A 19,932-nucleotide genomic window follows, 5' to 3' on the forward strand; every position below is an offset into this window, starting at 1 on the left:
GACAGGAATCTGTTTACCAGGGGTGATGTTGGCACTTTCTGCTACATCATTTCTTTACTTTATTCAGCATTGATGTAGCGTGCACAAAGTCATAAAAAGGTATCAGGAGTCACTTCATATTCCTGTTGTTACACTTCAATCGCATAATCAGCGCCTCTTTTACATTACAAATGAGCAGTTTCACTATCAAACACTGGCCTCTTTACTGTGGTGAATATTTGCCTTGATTTTGCTCACTTCAGACAGCATATAGAGGTTGCATGAGGCTGACCACACTCTTTAATGCGCTCCAGATCTGCATACTAATGTTCCAGCATTTAAATTACGGATTAATTGTCAACCCATGTTGAGCTGTTAGTGTTCAGAGATGAAGGATGCATTGAATGTTTGCATGTTGTGTAAATCTACATTCTTACAGTGCATACTTAAATAAAAGGGTTAAAAAAAAAAAAAAAGAAGAAAAAAAGCAATACTGAAAAAAAAAGCCACATTTCAGTCAGCAAGCTCCGTGTTTATTTTTCAAACACCCTCTTTCCACTGGAACAGAATCGTCTTTCCGAAGCCCCAAGCCATCCTTTTACAAGGCAATTGAATTGTCTTTCAGGATCATTGACCAGCAAGCTTACTCTTTCCCAAGAAAACAATTTGACATTTCAATAGAATCAAGCAAGCAAAGCACATTAGTTCTGCTGCATGTACACTTTCAAAGGCAATTACAGAACAACAGAGGCGAAAACTAAAGTGATGAAGCAGGACATCTTTTCCATTTGAAATGTTAAATATATTGTGGTAAGTATTGTGGAAGCTTGACTGTTCCCAGGCATGAAACAATGTTGCTTTGTTATTGAGTGAAGGCTCGGCGATTTTGACTGTAATGCAAAGTGAACAAACAAAATGACAATAATAAAATTAAATAGTTTATGGGACTGCAACTCAAATTTCCATGGGAGCTGTGCTCATCTTCCCTTAAAAGAGACAAACAAAAGAAGACCTGAGGGCGCTGAAAGCTGTGTCTGTGCAGCGGTGAAGCACTGTGTTACGATGGACCTTCGTCAGTCCGGGGTGCCTGTCAGTCGCTCGCAGTTTGGTTTGGTTTAGGCCAGAAAACAACTTGGCTTTGGCTGTAAATAACTATGTTATTTATGTGACTTCACTTAGCAGCATTCTTACATTATGTATGTAACTTCAGTTACTTAATGTAAGTGATGTAACTTAACTACAGTCGCTTTGTGCTGCCTCCAGACAGCAGTGCACCATCAGTACACCTGACCACACCTTATTTTAAGACCCAAGGGTGCACAGGTGCAGGTACATATGCTATTTATACAGCATGGGCGCTGGGCGTGAAAATGATAACTGCGTTGGCTTAGATAGGCATAAGATAAAGTCCTAAAGAAAGTTAGGAAAATTATGGGATCCCTCCATCCAAGTTTCATGGAAATCTGTTAAACAGTTTTTTGCGTAAGCCTGCCGACAGTCCAACCAACAAACAAACGGAGGAGGAGAGGATCTCTCCCCAGATAGTTATATTTTGTTGTTTTAAATGTCCCAGTTAGCTGGCACACAATACAATGTCCCTGGAACTGGCACACCTGAATGGAATTCAGCCATTAATCATGTTACCTTGCAGCTGTGTTTGACGAGGTAAGATGTCTGTTGTGAGGAAGGTCTATAAACAGACCTTCATGACGCACCGAACCAGCGGCCCACAGAAATAAACAATCCAACGTTGCTCGGGCCAGAGACAGCCAATCAACAACAGGAAACACCCGGCGCGACAACGGAACTTTTCCACGGCGGACATTTTGTCATGTCAAAGTACAGGTGTCAGTAATTAAATTGACAACGGCTGAATGCCTTTTGGCTGCTTTAGTTTCGGGGTCCTGCTATTGTGCACGCTGGCTCACTGTCACACTGACAAAGCTTACAAAAATATCTGAAAACAAAAATCGACTTAACGCTGTAAGCAGCACTGATTTGTAACTGTGTTCTCCAACTACGACAAGTCAAAATATAAAAACTTAAATAAAAACTCTTTCATATATCTGTCATCAACACAAATACCTGCACAAGACAAATACTGCCGGCCAGTTTCTAATCATTAAAAGTAGTAAAAGGAAGAGTTGGTAGAAGTAAAAGTCTAATGTCTAAAAGAAAAAGAAAAAAATCTGGAATAGATCATTGTGGTATTGAAATGTGAAGAACACAACGTCATGATGCAGCACAGTCAACACAATGCATAAGAAAACAAATAAGTACGGTACACAATTTCTCAGCGGGCATGTACAATTTGAAGCCAATTACCCAACGCACACAAGAAATAATGCACAGTTCGAAGAACACTTGATGACATAACAACAGGTTTTTAAAACGCACCTTGCAGTACAGGTCCAGAGGGACTGCCTCAGTTTATATGCATTACGGTTCTGTGCGGGATTGAGAATTGTGAATGTGGCGTGTTCAGAGCCAAATTAAGAGCATTGTCAGTCCTGCCTGAGGGTCAGCCCTGCTGGTAAAAAATTGGATTTCAAATCAGCCATTTCATTGAATCTGACCGACCTGTAGAACTTTTTTGTTGTTGTGTGGAAACCGCTAACAAACCTACAGGAAAAGAAAATGTATGATGTGCACTTAGATTTGCATCACAGATTCCTTTCAATTTTGTTTGCATTAACTGTGTATTAATTTCATGCTCCTTCTAAGAGCTACTACAGATGACTATAAATACACAAGAGCCCTCCGATGTTCGCACACCAAATACAGAACAATGTTTGCATATGTAAATGAGGACTGATGGGAAGCTGTTGTGCGAGCATTATTGTGTCATGGACAATATCTCATACAGTAAAACGTTTCTAATAATACGCTGAGCAATGTGCGGCATAAATACTTGATGAGGCTGTGATTCAGTAAAGCTGCGCACAAGAACAATAACAAGTGGACTGTAGGAACTGTAGGACGCCATTCTCCCTGAAGTCCCAAATAAATACAGTTCCACATCAAATACTCTAAAGTAAACACACATTTTTTTTGTCTTGGTGATATGCAAATGTCATGTGTTACTTATGTTGTGCAATGTATTTCAGCTGGTGTTCAAAATGCCCACACTCGTAGGCCATGGGTCATCATATACGAGCTGTATCTTGCTTCTTCTTGCATACGTGCAAGGTTTTGGGCCACTGTCTTTCTTTGCTTGAGGGAATAAAGCCACACCTTGTAAAATGCTTTAAAAAGGGCTTCAGTGTGCAGCAGACAGAATGCGTTCCCTGTAAAACCAGCAGTAATCTGTCCGCTGCTGAAGAGGAGGTTTTGAGGATATTGGATAATATGAGTGAGAGCTGTCAAATAGGCTCACCTGCTGGGTTTGTTCGACACAAACTGGACGTACTTAACATGAAAACTGAATGAAAAAAAATAATCCTTGGACTGCATGTTTTAGGTAACATTTTACATAGCCCAGGCTACATTTGATACCACACTGTGAAAGGGATTTTATCAACAACTAATCCATGGAAATGTCATGGGGGGGTCTACTGGCTACACTACTAGTAAGTTATTTATTTTGGCTATTTTTGAAACTACAAGCACAACCTTGTTTAGGAGGTAGTTTTTTTAATGAGATGTTGTTACAGGCAATGTTACAGGATGCCAGTAGATCCTCTACCTGTTGTCCTCCACAGGAAAAGAACCAGCAGGGGGCGCTCACAGCACAGCGTCATCTTCCCAGTCGACCCCACCAATATGGAGGATTAAATAATTTACACTTGTTCAAGTTTTTTTTTTTTTTGTAAGGTCAACAAGAATGCGTGTCAGTCGTCATTGTATCAAACAAGGTATAATTGAAATTTATTTTTATTTTCATTTTTTCATTATATAAATGTATAATTTGTACGCAACGTGAAAACAGCGTTAGCTAGTTTAACGGCGTTAGCTGAAGTGCACCACGAAAATGTTAGCTAGGTTAATGTTAGTGCTAAGTGCTGCAATAACGTTACAAAACAATTACTCATTAAGTTATTAACCCTTAGCTGGGGGGAACTGGGGTTTTATTTTCCTTTCAGCTATTTGTTTATTTATTTATTTATTACCTCAACGTTATTGAGAATGTGTTGTCCTCACAAAGTGTCTGATGAACCGTAATTAAAGCCAGTGGTAAGCAGTGTTCATTAAACATGTCATCCATTATTAATAATTCATTTTAGTTATTATTCGAGGGATAAGACATTTGATTTGATGCTGTGTGTAAATTTACATTGGATTATTGAGTTCACTGATAACCCCATACAATCATGGTGTAATCCCCTGCAGACCACCGCTCTATGCATGTCAGTCAAGCTTTGATGTTATGATGTTTGGGTTTCATTTTCCTTAACCACACAGTAAATATAAAGCCTGTTTGACTTACCTAACAGAACAAAACTAATCCATCTTCTTCTGACAGTTGGGGTTCCATTCTTTACCTTTATCATATTTTCTCCTTCGGTAATTGCCTTTTCTTTCTATTTCTCAGGCTCAGAAAGGGGAATTGATTAAATTGTGAGTCTCTGCGCACAGGAGGAAAAGAAGAAAACCTCAGTCAAAGAAAAATACAGTAAAGCCCCAGAGGCCAAGTAAGTCTGGCATATAATGTATCTTTATCTATGACTAATGACACAAACTCTTTGGTATTCTCATTACATTCAAGGCCTTTGCTGTCTCTCCCAGAGGACACTAATTTGAATGAGATTGTACAAACATGTATGAAAATCTCTGTTTCTCTGGAAGACATCAGCTCAGGTCCAATACTCATTTGACCTCAGGATGTTGTAGTTCATTCACAGATATTAATTGTCTGCTGTGTGGCTTTGATGAAACGGTTTCAAGTAAACGGTTAGAGGGAGCTTTTGGAATACAAGAGGCTGTAATTGCACAGAGAGCCTGTCAAGGCAGAAACTATGAATTTCATCTTATTTACAACATTGTCCGCCTTTGCATCTTAACCCACTATTTTCCTCCAAAACCCTCTACAGCCCTCTTTCTTCTCTTCTGACACTTCCCTGCCACCCTCTATTTTCACAGAGGCTTTATAAACCAATTTCCCTGGAAAAAATCAATCCATTAGAGGTGGGTTCCAAGAAGGGGAGAAAATTAAATAATTAAGGGTGCAGCAGCGAAAATAGCTGCTGAAATGAGCCTGTCCAAACACTTAACAAGGTGTCGTTTTATATTCCTGAGAGGTCGCCCTATGTCAGTGTACAGATAACCTTTTAAAAGACCAATTTACTTTTTGCAATTATTTAGACCCACTTTATTAACTAAATTACTAGCTTTAAGTAATCTATCCTCTGTGCCCTCCTTAAGTTGTTAAGGCTACACAGGGCTGGACAGCATGCCAATGAATGGGCGTATTGGGAACATGTCATTTCAGTTAAACAACCCAACTTTAAATTGCAATGGTGAAGTGAAAAGTTCCTTGCAAAAATGTTCGAACTAATCTCTTATAACTCCATACGTGTGGGTTGAAATGAAACAAGGCGATAATCAAATATAACACACCCTGACAACTGTCAGAGCAAATGATTGTATTTTAGTTAATTGTGTAAAATTAAAGTACTCTATTGAAAATGTCAGCTACTGACAGCGTCTCAAAATCCATTCGGTGTGGGCTTGTGTTTATTGACCTTTGAGTTAATAGGCAGTGGACTGGGGGGAAGGGGCACGTAGACATGTACAGGCTGTCAGAGGGTGAGGTTAGCTTGTGAAATTGAAGTTCTCCTCAGTTTGTTGAAATAAATGCCTGGTGAAGTCTCTAACCTGCTGTGCACATTTGTATATGTTAAAAACACCGAAGGAGGAGAAGCAGTCACAGGGTTTTTTTTTCCTCTTTTTTTTTTTTTCAATTAACTGAACACACTCACAGCTCCATGTTTTCACCTCTCTCATCAAAGGTACTGTGTTACAGGGCAGATCAAATATTTCCTCGAGAACTCCACAATCCATGGCGCCTGAAACATGACCAAGGGCAATGGCTGCGTCGTTGACATTACCCATCTTTTCAGCCTGGCATCTTGACTAATGATGTTAGAGAGCACCTGGAGAAATGACATCCATCTTGACATTCTTGAGGTGAGGCAGAGAAAAAGAGGAAGTCTTGATTTCTTGTGTGTTAAGTCCACTTGTATGTGTCTGTAAGTCGAGCAATGATAGTGTGCCTGCTTTGCAAGCCTTGTAAAGTAACTTGCTAATATGATAAAACAGTAATTCTACTAGAGGGCTGCACAGTTGATTGAAATATTATTGAAATCCCAATGTGGCTAAGGGCAACATCTAAATCACAAGAAACCTCAACTTCGATCTTTGGCCTTTTCATGGCTTTATTTATAGGATAGCTTTGAGACATGAGAGGAAACAGGATGAGAGAGAGAGAGAGAGAGAGAGAATGACATGCAGCACAGGTTGGACTTGAACCCCGGGACACTGCTGCAACACAGCCTCTGTACATGGGACACACGCTCCACCAACTATAATAAAAACAGCATTAAAATGAAGTACTGTAGTTCTGCCAAGATGCCCTGGTCTACGTATCTTGTTCTCCAAACAAAAGAAAACCTGATGTTTCACGTCATGATTTAGTGTTTTTTTTTTTTTAGAAAATGAAAATCGTGACGTAAAAATAAAATGAGCATTCCCAGTAACGGTGAATCATATTACAATTGAAGTGTTTGTCAAAATAATTGCAAGTGATTTTTTTGCCACATTGTGCAGCCCCAACTTCTACTACTGTCATAGTCATGACAACTTACAGTAGATGTTTGATTAAAGTGCTATAAATTCAAAGCAGCCACTACATCATAGTAATGATCGTTTAGTACAAATACTTTATGAGAACAACAGCACATATCTACTGCATGTCAAAACAAAAACACCACAGGCTTTGAAGCTCACTGAGCAGCTCAGCAGCCTCTTTGTACTAAACCTAATTGAAGCCAAGTGAACAGAGCTCAAGCCTACTGGGATATGGACAAATCAAAGACTAATGAACAGAGCACAGGCCAATATGGACAAACCACAGCTTGATACCAACCGTTACTCTTCAGGACAGACAAGTGAGTTTTTTTTACCTACTTACTGTGCACTGGGGAAGGTCAACTCAGTACATATGTGTTTGTTTTAACAACAACTGTTTGTACATGCTTTCACGCACAGCTTCACCAGTAGAACCAGTTGGTGGAGGTTTTTCGGTCATAAGCCCTGAAGATTGTCATATACTTTCGGTGATATGTGAAGCTCCTAGAGAAGTGCAGTCCTCCAACATAGTCAACTCGTTCCGTTTTTTGGTTTTTTTTTGGTATCTTAAACACAAAACCCAAATCACAAATCACAAATCACGTAAACACACGCAAAAAAAAATCACCTTCATCACATATGCAGTAAATCAGTACAAATGCAGACACACAGGGAAATAGAGAAACCAAAAGCCAGTACTAAAATGTGAGAAGTGGCACATCATTAAAGAATAAATGTGTATTCTGTATTTGCAGTGAATTTCTGTATTTGTGTGTATGTGTTGTTTGTGTTTTCAACACATTTTTATGCTGCATACAATTTGAATAGGTGACTTTGTCTGGGTATTTATTCGCAGCATTTTCTTTGCCTGCTGCATTTTCTCTGCCTGCTACATTTGGATGTTTTCTAAAGTTGCTGTGCATTGGGGTCTCGGGGACCACCATAGTATTGTGCAGGATTACGCACGCAAATTTAGTGTTCCAATTATTACTGACAGCTCTGAATAACTTTTCTTGTACAACGCAAGCAGTTACTGCTTTTGCTGAGAGGGCGCAACACGGAGATCTAAGGAGTTTCAGTCTGGACGCAGACATTTTGAAAGACACAGCAGATGTTTTTCAGACTGTGCTTTTGTCAGATTCTCTCGTTGCATTTATGATGCAGCCTTAATTGGAACAGAGTGTCCTCGGAGCTGAATTTGAAGAGGAATCAATTGGTGAGCTGAATGCAGCAAACAGAGAGAAGGGGGGAGTGAGACAATACAAAAAATTGTTTACATACTGTATAAAAATCCATAGCCTGCATGGAATAAATAGACCATCAGGAGATAAAACACTCTCTCTCTCTCTCTCTCTCTCTCTCTCTCTCTCTCTCTCTCTCTCTCTGTGTGTGTGTGTGTGTGTGTGTGTGTGTGTATGCACGCGTGCACATGCATGCCTATGGGTGCGCATGTGCCTCTAGATGAATATAGCCAGAATAGTAAATGTCATCAAATTTCCCTGCCCCTGGTTATTTCCTGCTGCATATCAACAGAAGGCTGAGGAGCTTTTTTCCGTCTCAAAGCAGATAAACAACTTGTACTGGCAAATGAAGAGAGCCGGAATTTAATGAAAAGGCAAAGATGCAGGTCATAGGACCAAGACAAAATCAAAGCTACAGACTACATTAGGGATTGGCTTCACTATTTCAAATTCATAAACCAGCAGCCTCTTCACCTTGACGTTGAATACAGTCCCTCTGATCTCACAGCCAGGACTGCCATCCTCCATTCTAAGTTTATCCCTGTGTGTCTGTGACCTCAATGTCAGCCAAGCAAGTTATCCACGGTGGATTGGTACATGTGTCACCTTTCTGCTCTCCTGCCACAGTCAGCCAAGGCTCAACTACACAAGTTCTTGCTTTGAGGCATTACAGTCCTCAAGGTTATCTATTCCTTTATTTCCTCTACCCACATTTATTTCCAGTTCAAGATGCAGGATAACGTAATTACCTTTCATCTGTAATAGCTTTAAAGCTTGGGTTGTTATGTTATATTGGAAGCATTTTTCATGTACTTGTTCTGTATTTTGGCCGTACACTGAAAACACTGTTTCACAGTTGAGCTTGTGTGTTTGGGGTCGTGAGCCGATCCTTCTTTTCTCCACACATTAGCATTTCTATCACTTTGGTAAAGGTTAATCATTGTTTCATCAGTCGATAAAACTTCGTCCCCAAACTTATGAGCCTCACCTCCTTACTTTTTGCCAAACTCCAATCTGGCCTTCCTATAGTTATTGCTAATGAAGTGGTTTGCATCCTCTGGTGTGTACTTTTGCTCCCGAGTCTTCCACGAATGGTGGATTGTGATACCTTCACTCCTGCCCTCTGGAAGTTGTTGGCGATGTCACTTACATTTGTTTTAGGGTTTTTCTTAACAGCTCTCACAATGTTTTGCTATCAACTGCCGATGTTTTCCTTCGTCTACCAGTTTGACATCTGTTGCTGAGTACACCAGTGGTTTCTTTCCTCTTCAGGATATTCCAAATGGTTGTACTGACTATGGCCAATGTTTGAGTAATGGCTCTGATTGATTTTCCATCGTCTTTCAGCTTCAAAATTGCTTGCTTTTCTCCCACAGATAGCTCTCTGGTCTTCATGTTGGTTACACCTTTGTAACTATAAATGTAGCCTGCAAAGGCAAAACCCAATGCTGATATTGAGAGTAGACATTCAGCCTATTTATTGTTCGAATCGTCAATGTAATAGGATACACCTGGGCAGCAAAAAAAGTCACAGTCAGTCACATGTTCCAATTATTTTGCTCACTTGAAAAATTGGGTTCAAACAAAAGGTGCTATCTTCTGAGTTTCTAACAGATCTAGATGTAAATAGTATACCCAGAAATGGATGCTGACATATTAATCTCTCATATTCATTTTTGATGTCAAACCCAAATGTTATCAGTGTACAGCAAAAATAAAGGAATTGACCTTGCTGTTCCAACAGTCTGCAGGGGATTGTATGTATTTATTGGACTTAAAACGCTAGGAGAAGCTTTTTTAGTTGAACGTAGCAAACTAGTCACTCAGACACATCTCTGAGCTGACGATCAAGAGCTTCAGAGCAGTCAGTGTTGTCAGCCAGGGTGTGTTGGGGTTGATTGATGTTTATACTATATGAACTCAAGAATCAGTTTGGTCCACATGAGTGATGTGGCATCAGATGGGCTCATGTTTCCGAGCTAGCTGCAGTTAACAGGAGCAAAGCGCTCAGTAGGAATCTACTTCAGAACCGCTTGCTAGATGATCGAGCAGCATTGGAGAGCCCCTTCCCCCACGCTTTTCTTTCTGCGATGGCTGACCTTTCACTCTGCCTTGAGTTGTGGCCTTCATTGCTGAGGTCATTTCTCAGCAAAAGCAATGTGTTACATAATTCTCATTTAATTAAATTAGTTAATTATTCCCTTTAAAAAATTATTCGTTGCAGTACTATTTCCATTATTTGTTGTGTTAATCCACAGCATCCCCCTGCGATTGAGATAAGGTCGCACAAGATCCTTATTAAACTCTATCTGACAAATCCCACCTTAAAAGAAAAACCCAAAACCAAACAGCACTTCACAGAAAAGTGTCATGCACAGTTAGCTATAATGCCCTTAAATGTAAACTTTATCACTATATTAACAATATGAAAGGGGTAGGCCTTCCTAGCACTTCATAGTGCAAGTATTTCAATCAGGAGAGACTTTTTGAATGAATATATATTTATCGCAAAGTGCACGTCAGATGAGTCTGTGGTGATTAGGCATCATCGTGACATCCATTATATTTTCAGTGAAGGTGAAGCCATGAGTAGTATAGAAAACCCTCTGATGGAGCCTAGAAACTGGTGGTCATGGGATGGAGATGATGGCTGAAGATCCAGGTGAAGAGGTGTTTTCTGTTAATCCCAAACTGAGCACTAGTTTTCATAAACTGGATGTGGATTTGGAGGAAGATTTTTGCACTGAGACAACAGCTAACAACAGCAGAGGGGAGAAAAGATTTAAAAGGTTGACAGCAACGCTGTTAATGGTTGATTTAATCTTGGCAAAATCTGGTTGGTTTAACGTCCATAGTCAGCTGATGAAGTTGAAGAGTTTGTGAATTGTTGAACAATAAGATAGTCTTCCAGACTGAACTTGTGCTGAACTTCATTAACTGATTTCAAATAACACTAAATAAATAAATCAGAGACAGGCCTTTCTAACATGACAAAGAAATATATCACTGCTGAAAAGATGACCCTTGTATAAAACTGTGCTGCCTATACAGTCAAAAAACCCCAGTGTTCCTGAATTTGGTGCCCCACAACCAGAGAAAACAGAGATAAAGAGCTGTCGTATTAACACAAAAGCTTGAAAACCTACAACAACCAGAATGCACTACGCTGCACTGGCCCAATAAACTCTCCCACTGAGGGCTTGTTTTTTGCTCAGAGTCCGTTTTGAAACAGGAAACAGTGAGGTAACAAATACATTTAGGTGAGAAATAGACAGTGATCAGCATCATGATTCATATTTGATCAGCACTGCCCTGTTTCACTGTATGATGTTGAGTTTTTTCAGCCTCAGTTTTCACAATACAGAAACAATATGGTGGCAACTTTCTGAGTTAGAAATACAGTGTAGTCACAGGAACTTATAGTTTATCCACACTGTTTGATCACAATATAATGGGAGTTTGACAAGAAGCCCCAGTGTAGAGCAACAGTCTGTAGTAGCAACAGTCCTGAAATCCTCCAGATGACATGTTATGTGTCATTTGGCAAATTTCTGCTGTTGTTCATTTGCATATACCACCAACATTGTAGTGATACAAAGCTGGTTGAACATCAGCAAAGTGTAAACTCCTGTGTAAAAGGAAACAAACATGTTTAAAAATCATAGGAACTGCCATCTTAAGAGGTCAAACATTCTGAAACAAATGCACTCGAGTTGCTTGCTCAACAAACCATGGCTTTATAGTCGACCAGTCCAGCTTATCTGATGTTTTTATCAATAAAGGAGCGGTTACGCCTCATTAGCAGGAGTCTCTCAAAACATGTATTCATCCTCAGAGTCAGCACCAGTCTGCCCAGGCTGACAGGCCTCTCTGTGAGCGCACTAGACGGCATCCCTGTGTTGAATTTAAGGAGAGAGCAGATATTGTTCTGCAAACATGAAAAGGCAGTTTGATATTTTCTTATCCATCCATTATACAGATAATTGCTAAACCTATGCAACACAAGTACAATCCCCAGCCATTTGCAACAGGTGTACACATGTAAATTAATTCTAATAAATAAAAAACAAAATGGAGAGAAGTTCATGGAATTGATCCAGGATCGGGTCATTCTTTCTCCAGCTGTCCAGGCAGGGCTGAATGTAATTAGACTGAATATAGATGTAGATTTTTCAGGAAATTAAGTTTGACGGGGATCGCTCTGCACCCTTGTCAACAGAGAGGTCAGGTTATAGCAGGACCATGAATAAAAGCTGCCTGTTGCACACTAGATTGTGTTAGAGGAGTAGAAGAGAAGAAGAGCGGTATAGAAGTTGGGTGCTGCTGCACCCTTTCAAAGCACAGAGGAAGTGACTAAACAGTGTATTCTTGTATTGAATAGCTTTTAGTGTAATACATGTGTTTGTTTGTGTAATAACTAACTTACAGTACAGTACAGTTCTGATGTTTTCTTATCAAACACTGAATTATGCATACATGTATTTATGTATTATTACTAATAATCCAAATGACTTTTGTCAGTGTTACAGAATGTTATTTTCCTTTATAATGTAACCTACAGCATTGTTTTCCCTGGCTTTGCATCCATGTTTTGTTTACTTCGTCTGACATGAAATGTTTTGCGGTGCAGCTTTGTGACAGAGAGAGAATAGTCCAGGGAAAATGTGTTTCTAAACTGAACAAAAACAGAATAATTGGCTGCGATATTTTCACCTGCCCAGGCATGGCACTGCAACATCAAATAGACCCTTATGAACAAGCTGTTCAGTCTCTACAGCAGACATAGTTGTTTGCATCCTTACATAAATCTGTGGCAGGGGGCATTTGTATCTATATGTAAACTATGACAATGAACTCAACTGCACACGAGTCACATTTTAGCCTTTTATTTGTTTTCCTTTTTTTTTTTTTTTTGTTTTCAGATTGAATTCAGTCGTTTTTTGTTCCTACCACTTTACTGAATATTTGCCTCCATCTTGTGTTCAGTAGTGAAACTGCTTTGAAATCAAATCAGATCAATAAAACAAGCTGCATCTTGTCTCAAAGAAAAGTCAAAAGAAGATAACACTTGTGTCTTTTCTATTTCATTACCAAGAAAACCGACAGGAAGATGAAGAAGTCGGTCTACAAATTGTCAAACCAAAGTTATGACCCCTCTGTACATGTTCATTCTCTTCTTTTCACTTGTGAAATTAAAGAAGAAGAAACAAAACGACTGTTATTAATCACTTTTGCTCATAATGTAGTAACAGGGCTGTAGCATCACTAATCCAGTTGGTTACTGCTCATCCTGAACAGTTTATATGTGTGATTAGTTTAATTCTTTTATAAAAGTCCTTATCGTCCCTTCTTCATATTATACTGCAATGTAGTGATCATATATTCTTATGATGTTTCTGTTTTATTTTGTCTTTGACAAAATGAATAAAAAAATATTCTTTAACCTTTAGGCTATCAAGACACCTAATGATTTTATAATGTTACTGATGTGGACATTCCTGTTGTTCCAAGGCTGTTCCTGAGTAAGTTGTAATTAAAAACAAAATAAGTTATTAACAGTTTTGTGTTTCCCAAAGAGGTCTTGTGAAATACATGACAGCTGAACACTGTTTATTGCCTTAAACATAAGTTATATTATTTGATTTGCTATATCATTTTTAAGTATAGGTCGAATTTCAGGTATATGCCTTTAACTAGGCATCATTGTGTGGTTGGTGAGTTCCCAGGTGCATATAACTTAATGTCAGACAGTAAGTAATAAATCAGTCATAATATGTTTGTACATGTCATGGGAATAAAATAAAGTCTGTCAAATCGTGTCCTCTGGCACCTTCACTTCCTTCACATTCACCAATGATGTCATTGCAGCATAATGTGTTTGTTTGTGCTTGTGTGTGTGTGTGTGTGTGCTTAGGGAGCAGGGGGTGGGCACAGTATGTAGAGCATCAACATGCATCTTCACTCTGAGGGCTGACTCATCCCCATATATCACGCAAACACACCCTCATGTCTTGGAATCATTTCTCTCCTGTTTGCTTGTTTTCTTTTCCATCAGCTTCGCAGCCGAGGGTGTAAAGGAGGCGGAACAGTCTGAGAAAAAGGTGCATCACTGTGCGGTTCACATGTCAGGGAAGTGAGGTAAATCCTCAGGTGAGTCACAATTCAACATGGAAGTTGACCTTTTTAGAGCGCTTTTCTGCACAGAGGCCCGACAAAGTAATGGGATTTCTCTCTGCGTCAACCAAATACTTCTCACAAACATGTTAATAGCTTACACATGTATTGTTAATACATAGTGGGACAAAACAATGATTAGTGTCATTCTTTAGTAAATGTTTATACTATGCATCTTCATGGTTTCACAATCATTAGAAAATAATAGGCAGTAAATTCTCGTTTTAAGGTTTCTGAACCCAGTTAATTGTTCTTGATCATTTAACCAGTTAACCGCACAGTACTTAGATCCAACTTGTTAAGTTTAAACTGTCACTTCTTACGTGACTTTCATTATGAATGTGAAATGGCTTCACTCTTCAGTGCAAATCTAAACTCATTTTAATATTACTTTTTTAGCAATTAATTAGCAATTAAGACAATTAATTTACAGATGTATTTTATTGGGTGTTTTTAGTTTTTTTTCTTGTATTAAAGTCACAGTGAAAATACTCTAAAATCCTTCCAATCCTCCTTTTCTGTTGGCAACTGTTTTTGGAAACAAAGAGCCAGGCATTCTGCACTCTTATTGACACGATGTGGAGTCTCTCGGTAAAATAAACCAGCGACAGAACTACAGAAAGTTGTGTTCTCAGTGGAATTGCACGTTATTTACAGCCCACTTTCACTCTGCAGTCCCTTGAGGACCCAGGTGGGTAGATCAACTGGCACCAGAGTGAGTCGATATCTGTTTTTGTGCCAAAGAAGGAGGAGGAAGAGACATGCCGTCATGTGCTGTCAGCCACACTCGTCTCTCGCTGGTGAGTCAAGGTTCTCTAGTGATTCACGTCTGTAAAGAAGCTGAACGACGGCTCAGCTGTAGACTCTGCTGTGTTCTCACCACCTATATCCTCCTCTTCCTATTATTTTACTCCTCCTTCCCATTCATCTCTTTGTCGGTATTCCCTTTCCTTCCTGCCTGCTAATTGTTGTTGTACCACACTATTTATTTCTCCACCAAGCCTGCAGTAGTTTTCCCCAGGCCAACTCTTTTCAGCAGCGTCTCGAGGCCCTTGTTGGGAGACCTCCAGGATGTTCAAAAAAGTCTCACACACCCAATTCCACCTGCGGGCCAGTGCAGCCCGACAGGGGATTTCACCTCGTTGATGACGGGGCACAGTCTTCCTTCCTGAGCCCACATAAATCTGTCGGTCGGCTCGTCCTATAGTCTGATATTAAACCTGTTTTCCATGACATACTGCTCAGCAGGGGAGGGAAAGCTGTTGTTGACTAACATGAGATGGGTGACTAGGGGGGAAAATTGTGGTTATAATATACTCTACTTGATCAGCACACAGAACAACTGACGTATTGTAGTTACTAGTTATGATGTCACTTGCCGATTTGTTGCAGATCAGACTTTTTACTTAATTGTACTTCTGTGCAGACAGCAAAAAGCCAAGAAAAGCATATTCAGCTAGACATAATTTTCATACCCCTCTATTGCTTATCAAGGTTTTCAGCTCAGATAACACAAACACTGTCAGTAGTGTCCTTCTCCCCGTCAACCCATGCTTTTATTTTTCTGTGTGTTAAAAGCAACTAGGCTTCTCTTCTCCCAGAAAAATGACAAGAATGGGCTTGTAAGGACATTTTTCAACTGAGTGAAGGACCTCTGTCATCTCAGACTCTGAGTAGTAGAGGCTACCAACCCTAGGCTATAATCAAACACACACACCCATGCATGCATACATGCTTACATGGACATGCATGCACACAGCATTTGTAAAGCAGAGTGTTGTGAATGTGCTGTATGAAAGTCCTAAGAAACAAGGGATTGCAGCTAAACATTTTGTCATGAAAGTAAGTATAACAGGATTCATGTAATTTTAACATTTAATTATGAAGTTCAGAAAATGATGTACAAACAGCCATGACTTTTTATGAGATACAGAGAATAAATACATGAACAAGTTGGGTTTAAATCCCATTTCCATAAAATGCCCACTTCTTGAAATAAATCATAGAGTAAGAGCATGTTACATAACAGTGTAGCGCATATGTAAGCTGTCACATTTTTGTTGATTACGCCACTAACTGCTTCTCTTCTTACTCAGCTATGACCATTTGCATTTCCTTTTAATATCACATATGTAGTAATGCAACTTCTTTGCATCTTTTCCAACAGTTTTTGCAGAAGCACAAAACAGCTGAGCAACTAGAACACAGTGTTGTGGGTGTATTATCTACAGCAGACACTGAGACATTCATTTGAAATTTGAGATCAAAATACATTTCACAATATATACAACATTCTGCAGTCTCTGTAATTGCACTTTTTTTTTTTATATATATCTGTTAATAAGAGAGTTTTACTGTAATACTGAGTTGATTGCAACAACAGAAGCACACAAACAGTTTCCTCCCTGAGGTCATTCATCAGTCCTCTGGCATTATCAGCAGTCTTTAGGGCTCACAGTGGTGGATGTACCCTATTACAGTATGTCAGAGCACAGAGATAGGTTGTGCTCTGGTTCCTGCAGGTAGCTCACCTGCCAGGGAAGCCCCAGAGCTGGAGAAGGCTCCACAAAAGTGTCCATGTATCTCTGAGGGCAGGAGGCCCACATGCCTGGCTGGTAGCCCAACCCCTCACCCACCTGAGGGTATCGAAGAGGACTGGGCGGATGGTCACGGGGGCTGCCGCAGTGTCCATGTGAAGCATAAAGTTGTCCCTCAGTGGGATAACAAGGGTAATGAGGTGAGGGGGGACAAGATGTCACAGTGTTATCCATGTAGACGTGTGGCTCCGGGGGCAGCCTGTGCATATGAGGCCCTTGTTGTGGCTGCATCTGGTGAGAGATGGACGCGTGCCAGGGGATATAGCTCTGGTGCTCCAGTCTAGGGACCGTTACCCTGGTCTGCTCAAGTTGAGATGTTCCTATTGCAACTGGCACCACAGATGACCTATTGCACTCACGGTGGGTGCAGGGCTTGCTGGGTGGGTTTGAGTTCAGGAACACTGAGAGAGCAGAGATGCGGTTAATGGCTCTCTGCAGAGTAGCGATCTTGGAAAGCCGTTTACCACTGAGGTCATGGTTCAGAGCAACACGTAGAGCATTAAAGGCCTGGTTGTAGTCCATGATGCGCTTTCGCTCACGGACATTAGCGGCCATTCTTCGAGCTTTTGAGCGGACTGGACGATTGCGCTTCTTGGTCTGGCCTTCCTCTGGGTCACTCGGGCTGCTGGTGGAGCTCTCACTGTCGTGGAAAGTTGCCTTTGGACTCCCCTCGTCTTCCCCTTGGTCCAGCACGCCAAGCTCCAGCTCTTCCTCAGAGAACTCCGATCCAGCAACACTGCTGCAGCTCATTGTGTCAACAACGCGGACACGAGACAAGTCTGCGTAAAACCTGCGCACGTGTTTTGTAGTTGTGGTGAAGAGTCTATATTGTCGTAGTCTGTGAGTGCTCCTCAGCTTGCTTTGTGGGGCTGTCGGTGTTTGCTGCTGTGCCGACAGCCCAGGTATTCTCCTCCTCTGACTCCTCTGGTGCCTTGTGATTACTTGTACCTCAACAAGACAGGTTGGCCTGCTTTTTAAAGCTCTTGAAGTCACATGGTACAGTCACCTGTGAGGAATGATGCACTCTCTCTCCCTCTCCAGGTTTATGGGCACCCTCTAGGCAAATGGCACTGTCACCTCCTCCTCCTTCTCTGACTCTCCCTCATATCCCTCACAGGATCTTACAGAAACGTTTCAACACTTCACGTCAGTGTGAAACGTACGCAAAACATACTAATTATTTGGAAATAGCAATTAACTTTACACTTCCTTTAACACCTTTAAAGAGTATTTAATTCTGTTTTTCACCCTGTAACAGAGCTGTAATGCCAGACTTCATGTGTGCTTCAGACTTTCCATGAGGCTGTAATGTAGAGTTTTGTAATGTTAGTTTATGCGCTTCACTTCTTCCCGTCATCACAGTTCCTTTCTTTACACAGAACAACACTGCACCATGCCAGTTAGACTGAATCTCCAACAAAATAAGTATTTCATTCGTTGAACAGAATGTATGCTGTTTACCTTTTACCATCATTAGCAGGGAAGTGATATTCACCTTAATAGATGTTCTGTGAATAGTCTCAAGGACATTTATGACAAATTGCACATTTATCCAAGTGGTCTAATCTGTTTTACACGTTTCCCCTTTTCTCAGGTCTGGGAAGAGAGGAACCTTCTTATCTACCGTAGGTTAGATTTGTCCTTGCAATTAGCTGTCTGTAGAGTGGCGATTCTCCCTCTCTGTCTCTCTCCGCGCAGGTTTAAGGGCCATGTAATTTAGAGTCGCTTCCCTGGAACCCATTCCCATAAATCAGGCCTGGGCAGCACCTCAGGACAAGAGCAGAGAGAGCACTAGACTTCAAAGAGAGGGAAAAAACAAGAGCAAATATTTTACAATTAGAACCTACAATTACTGCTGGTTAGACTATCGATCTTTCATAATCTTTTGCTAGTGAGGACATTCCATTTTGATCAAATTTAGGCTGTAAATACGCTGAAAAACTTGTGAAATTATTTTATTAACTTCCTTGTAAGGCGATGGGTTTCATGTCACTTTCTGAACAAAGACCTACCAGATACTGAATTGAAATAGGCTTGCTTTTATTTTCATCTTCCACTACTCGTACATAATACAAAATAGTCTCTAATTGAGGAATATAAAAGCGGAAAGACCTGCATCCACATGAACTATCTATGAGTCGGATATTGTGGTGGATAGTGAAAGGTGATTGCACTGACCTTTAGCGAGGCTTCTGGCCAAGTGCAATAGGTCAGGTAACTAAAGGGTAGGCCCCCAGACGCTGAACTGGGGGTCGTTGAGAAGCATTGCTTCCTTCCTGCCCTCTTGTTTTTATTGTATGTGTTGCGGCTCTGAGACGCCATCCTTTAAAACAATTACAGCCCAGAGTTTCAGCTCTAAAAGCACAATTATTGATCTGAGGTGGGAACTTTTTAGTCTCACCTTTTTCTGTCCAGGAGATCAACACAGACTGGACTTGGATTTCTCACTTATTATTAAGATACCTTTGTTACATATATAGTCAGTGAAGTACCAGTGTTTGCATACAACATGAGTATTTTCTATTTACACATACAGTAAACCTTGTACATTTTTAATTAGGTGAGGAGAGAATGAAAAATTATTCTCTCTGTGAAACTTGACAACCTGGACCCTAAAGCCATTCACGAGTCAACCTTGCATTCCACACTTTGCTCAGGTTTTTCTCAATTCTTACCTTCACAGTTAAATCCACTAGGATCTGCATTTGTTTGTCAAAAAGACAGAACCACTATTATTTGATAAGGCCACAAACTCTTATTCTAACCTTGATGTGACATCTGAACAGCTATTTGTCACTGAAACAATGAAACCCTAATGACACAATGTGTTCACACACTTCAACAGTTAAAGTGAAATATAAAACGTTCTTGTTACTTGAACATAATAGAAATGTTGTGTATATTACAGACAAGATCTTAAAATCATCATCTAGGACAAAATATTGTACGAAAACTCATTCATTGTCTAGCTGTTAGTAAATGACTGTACTGTCTTAAAGTGGTTAAAGCCTCCCAGATGAACAGTTGAACTACAATGATGATGTTAAAGCATTTCACTCACTGTCCTTTTTGTTTTGTGTTTAACTGAGACCATTCCTGTGAAGTTGTAAAGTAACCACTTAACCCACTGTACTTACCACACCTTTTGTATAACC

The 19,932-nt window shown here is 40.2% G+C and overlaps 2 protein-coding genes across 8 annotated transcripts in view; one reads left to right on the forward strand and one right to left on the reverse strand.

Annotated features, from left to right (window-relative positions):
- The first annotated feature begins 3,719 nt into the window (after positions 1-3,719).
- sptbn4a (spectrin, beta, non-erythrocytic 4a) overlaps positions 3,720-19,932 on the forward strand; it is a 58,339-nt gene continuing 42,126 nt past the window's right edge. For 5 of the 7 annotated variants that reach the window (XM_037120534.1, XM_037120538.1, XM_037120536.1 and 2 more), the window contains exons 1-5: positions 3,720-3,833; positions 4,511-4,610; positions 5,942-6,105; positions 14,062-14,156; positions 14,856-14,980. Coding sequence is in view for 1 of the 7 variants with exons in the window: in XM_037120540.1 (XP_036976435.1) it covers positions 14,942-14,980 (39 nt within the window). In the remaining 6 variants the exon portion in view is untranslated. Of the gene's footprint in view, positions 3,834-3,990; positions 4,153-4,510; positions 4,611-5,927; positions 6,106-14,061; positions 14,157-14,855; positions 14,981-19,932 lie in introns of those variants that run through there. The other 2 variants (XM_037120535.1, XM_037120537.1) reach the window with 2 other exon arrangements.
- Positions 16,535-17,527, reverse strand: bhlha9 (basic helix-loop-helix family, member a9). Its single transcript, XM_037120541.1, has one exon. It carries the CDS (start codon positions 17,525-17,527, stop codon positions 16,655-16,657), a length of 873 nt encoding a protein of 290 aa, XP_036976436.1. The 3' UTR covers positions 16,535-16,654.

This window comes from Acanthopagrus latus, chromosome 13 (assembly GCF_904848185.1).
Source record: "Acanthopagrus latus isolate v.2019 chromosome 13, fAcaLat1.1, whole genome shotgun sequence".
Classification (NCBI taxonomy): Eukaryota; Metazoa; Chordata; class Actinopteri; order Spariformes; family Sparidae; genus Acanthopagrus; species Acanthopagrus latus.